This window comes from Nesoenas mayeri (assembly GCF_963082525.1).
Source record: "Nesoenas mayeri genome assembly, chromosome: 1".
Taxonomy (NCBI): Eukaryota; Metazoa; Chordata; class Aves; order Columbiformes; family Columbidae; genus Nesoenas; species Nesoenas mayeri.
In genome coordinates, this window is record NC_137541.1 from 192,614,081 (window position 1) to 192,617,966 (window position 3,886).

General features: G+C 49.0%; 1 protein-coding gene across 1 annotated transcript; it reads left to right on the top strand.

The window, feature by feature from the left end:
- Positions 1-207: 207 nt before the first annotated feature.
- On the top strand, positions 208-2,079 carry AMER2 (APC membrane recruitment protein 2; the record flags this gene model as incomplete). Its single annotated transcript, XM_080355300.1, has 2 exons — positions 208-1,024; positions 1,199-2,079. The coding sequence occupies 2 exons, from the start codon at positions 208-210 to the stop codon at positions 2,077-2,079; spliced, it is 1,698 nt and encodes a 565-aa protein (XP_080211426.1).
- Positions 2,080-3,886: the final 1,807 nt, after the last annotated feature.

Sequence of the window (3,886 nt, forward strand, 5' to 3'; positions counted from 1 at the left end):
CGGCTCAGGTTGATTTGGAAGTGGGCGACAGCGGCCTGGCGCAGGCCCGCGGCGGAGGAAAAGCGGCTTATATCCGCCCCCCCCGGTTGCCATGGAGACGGGCGGGCGGCGGCGGCGAGGCTGTCAGTGAGGGATCGCACCGGGCACCGGGGCGGCGGCGGAGGGGAGGCCGCGGAGGCGGCAGCGGCGGCGGAGGCAGCGGCAGACATGGACTCGCACTGCGACTGTGCCGAGCCTCCGGCCGCCGAGCAGCCGTCGGGGAGGATTAACAAAACCGCCTTCAAACTGTTCAAGAGGAGGAAATCCGGGGGCACCATGCCGAGCATCTTCGGGGTGAGGAGCAAAGGCGGGGAGGGGAAGGGCGCCAGCAAAGCGGGGATGGTGCGGAGCCGGACGCACGACGGCTTGGCCGACGCCGTGCTGGAGAGCAGCAAGAAGGAGGAACCGGGCGGCGGCGACCCGCAGAGCAAGGAGGCGCAGGGCCGGCCGGCCGGCAGCCTCGGCGTCTCCCCCGGCAGCTCGGTGGCCAAGTCGCACAGCTTCTTCTCCCTGCTGAGGAAGAACGGCAGGCCGGAGAACGGCAAGGCGGAGAGCGCGGATCCGCGGGCTGGCAGCAGACAAAAGAAGGGGCTGAAAGGGCTCTTCAGCAGCATGCGATGGCATAAAAAGGACAAAAATGGCAAGGAGGAGAGGGGGGAAACCTCAGAGATCCCGTCTGGTCTTATTATGCCAGGGTCCCTGACTGCCAGCCTGGAGTGCATCAAGGAGGAGACACCAAAACCTTTGTCTGAAACTCCGACCAGCACAGGAGACACGGGGCTGGAACTGCCCGGGGAGAAGCGCAGCGGCGAGGCACAGGTCTCAGCTGAGGAGCCCGAAGCGGGAGCTGGGGAGTCGCAGGACAGCAGCCCCCCACCCGGGGAGGCCCCTGCTGCTGCTGGAAGGCAACCCGAGGAGCTCGGCCACCAGCAACCGGACCCGAGCGCCGGAGAGGTTGGGACTGCGAAGGATGCGGCCATAACAGGTGACATTCCAATAACGACTATCCCCCCTGTTGAACCTCACTGTGATAGCGGTCAAGAGACGGCAGCTGCCCCTGACCCTTCCTCTGTTGATCCACCCTCAGAGCAATCGATTGATCGTATTTGTTTGATGTTTGCTGACGTGACTTCACTGAAAAGCTTTGACTCTCTTACAGGCTGCGGAGATATTATTGCGGACCATGAGGAGGATGTGGGCGGCGGGAGTGGCGGCTGTGAGAAGAGCACCCCTGGGCCCAGCAAGCTGGGTCCCTCCAAGAAGCAGCCCACCATGGTGGCCTACCAGGGAGGAGGGGAGGAGATGGCCAGCCCGGACCAGGTGGATGACACCTATCTGCAGGAGTTCTGGGATATGCTGTCGCAGACAGAAGAGACCCAGGCAGAAGGAGGAGGAGGAGGTGGAGGAGGGATAAAGAAGCCCGAGGGGTTGAAGGAGAACCGAGGTACCGAGGGGGCCCAGAACAGAGTGGCGGCGAAACGTGGTGGCCTCCGCCAGATCCCAATTCACCTCAGCCACAAAGAGGAGCAGAAGAGCAGGGAGAAGGAACAACATGAAGGCGTCCCAAACAGTGACGAGGGCTACTGGGATTCTACCACCCCTGGTCCCGAGGAAGATGGCTCCACAAGCATCCAGAAGGAGACCATTCCCAGGGACAGCTACAGTGGGGATGCTCTCTACGACCTCTACGCTGAACCAGATGAGAACCCACCAGCAGGGCCTATGGACGAAGAGGTCACCTGCGTGCCACGCTCCAAGCCCGTGTCTCCAATAACGACCACGTGCTCACTGAAGACACCCTCAAGCACAATGAAGGACTCCAAGATACCCATCAGCATTAAACACCTTTCGTCGCATCCTGCCAGCCATGGAACAGATGCCAGTAACAGCCATCATGTCGCACACCATCACCTGGCCAAAAGCGAGATGCACAGAACAAAAATCCCCGTCTCTAAAGTCCTGGTACGCCGGGTCAGTAACAGGGGCTTAGCAGGGACAACAGTGAAAGCTGCCATGTACCACGACAGTGCCAAAAAGTAGTTGAATAAGAGGTGGAGACAAAGATGGACAGCAAGGTCAGCATGTGAAAGTCTGCACAGGAGATCACAGATAACGAATTAGTTTTGCGTCACCTGAAGAAAGGCACCTAAAAGACTTCCTTCACTGTACTTTGTGGGCCTGCACTTCTAAATACCTTCTTACTAGACTGTATGGCTGAATATAAAAAGTTGACTTCTTTTCCAGCACTTTTTTTACATTTGTATCTTTTTTCTGCAGCACTAAACACTGGGGAGGTTCATTTTTACATGCCTTTTTGGAACTTGGATTATGAACCATGCATCCTCATGCAAAGCAGTGCCATGAGTTCTTCAAGAGAACAGAGTTACGAAAGGAACAACACGAGAGGTTCTCCAATACACTTTTAATCGTTTCCAGGGGAGGAGTGGAGGGTGGATGCCTGGCTTCAAAAACGGTGTTTGCTCTACAAGATGTTGGAAAAAATGCCAAGCAAAACCCAACCAACCTAACAGGTATTTTACCTGCTGTAGGAACGAGAGCACTGCTCAGCAGCAGACTTGATTGACTTGTGTGCAGTAGCTAACTAAGGAGTTAGGTGGACTTGTCTAACAGGAAAACATATTTTTGTTTGTCTGATTGGTTTTGATCTGGTCTAATGTAAATGGGTAACAGAGACACCTGACATAGGTTCAGATGTTTACATCAATACTTGTCCGGTAACGTATACAATCAGGTTCAGGGAAACAATTTACTAAATGCCAATATATACACACCGTTCACATTTATACAATAACTTGCTCGCCATGTGTAAATATATACATATTTTAGCAGATTTACTCAATGCTACAGATTTTTTTATATAAAAAAATAAATCACCTGTCTGTATTATCTAGAGTTTAAACAAGAGTTAGTTTTTATAGGTAGATAATTTTACAGTTCTAAAGTGATAGAACTTTGTGTAAGTACCTTAATTTAGAGCAAAACTCTGTTTTGTATGAGCTCATGCATCCCCAGATGAGTAAGTCTGAAGTGCTGATTTTATTCTGGTGGCATATTCCACGGTTCAGAGCTGAGGTTCTGACAGCATTGCCACTGCAAACCTCTATTTTCAGGGGTTTAGACAAAGTTGCTCTGGGCTTAAATCTTACAGAGAAGGAACCCAGGAAAGAAACGTGTTTTTTAATTATTATTTTTTAAAATATATAAAATTAGTTTTTGACTATTTAAAGAAAGTTTGGGTTCTTGTTGGTTTTTATTTTCACTCTTAATAATATCAGAATAATTTTACTTTAAGAGAGAAAAAGAAATATGGTAAGCTAATGATACATAAAATGGTCTGATGAGCTTGGATCTTATGAGAAATGGATTAATGGCCAGGAGGTTTTTGAATAGTGGCTAGTGTACGTGGGCATTGACACCATTTCAAATAAATTTAATAGGGTTTTAATGTGCCTGAGGACATATTTTTATGATACACTGAAAAAGCTCCAAAAATCACAGAAGTCTAAAGGTAAATGTTATGTATTTACAAAATATTTTGATATAAGTATTTAATCATCAGACCACAGTTAATATAAAATATATGCTCCAGTGTATCCGAAAAATAATATACATTTTAAAAATATACATGTCTATATTATGCAGAGAATCCTAAATTCATGTCATTGAAGCTAATGGGTCTGATCTTACATAACAGTTGGTTTTATTGTCTCTTAAACTGAAAGAAAAAAAAAGAAATATACAGAATATACATTTGAAGGATATTAAGGTTATAGATTAACCATTAAAAGCCAGGAAATGCTGTAATAAGAGTTGTATATATGTGTGG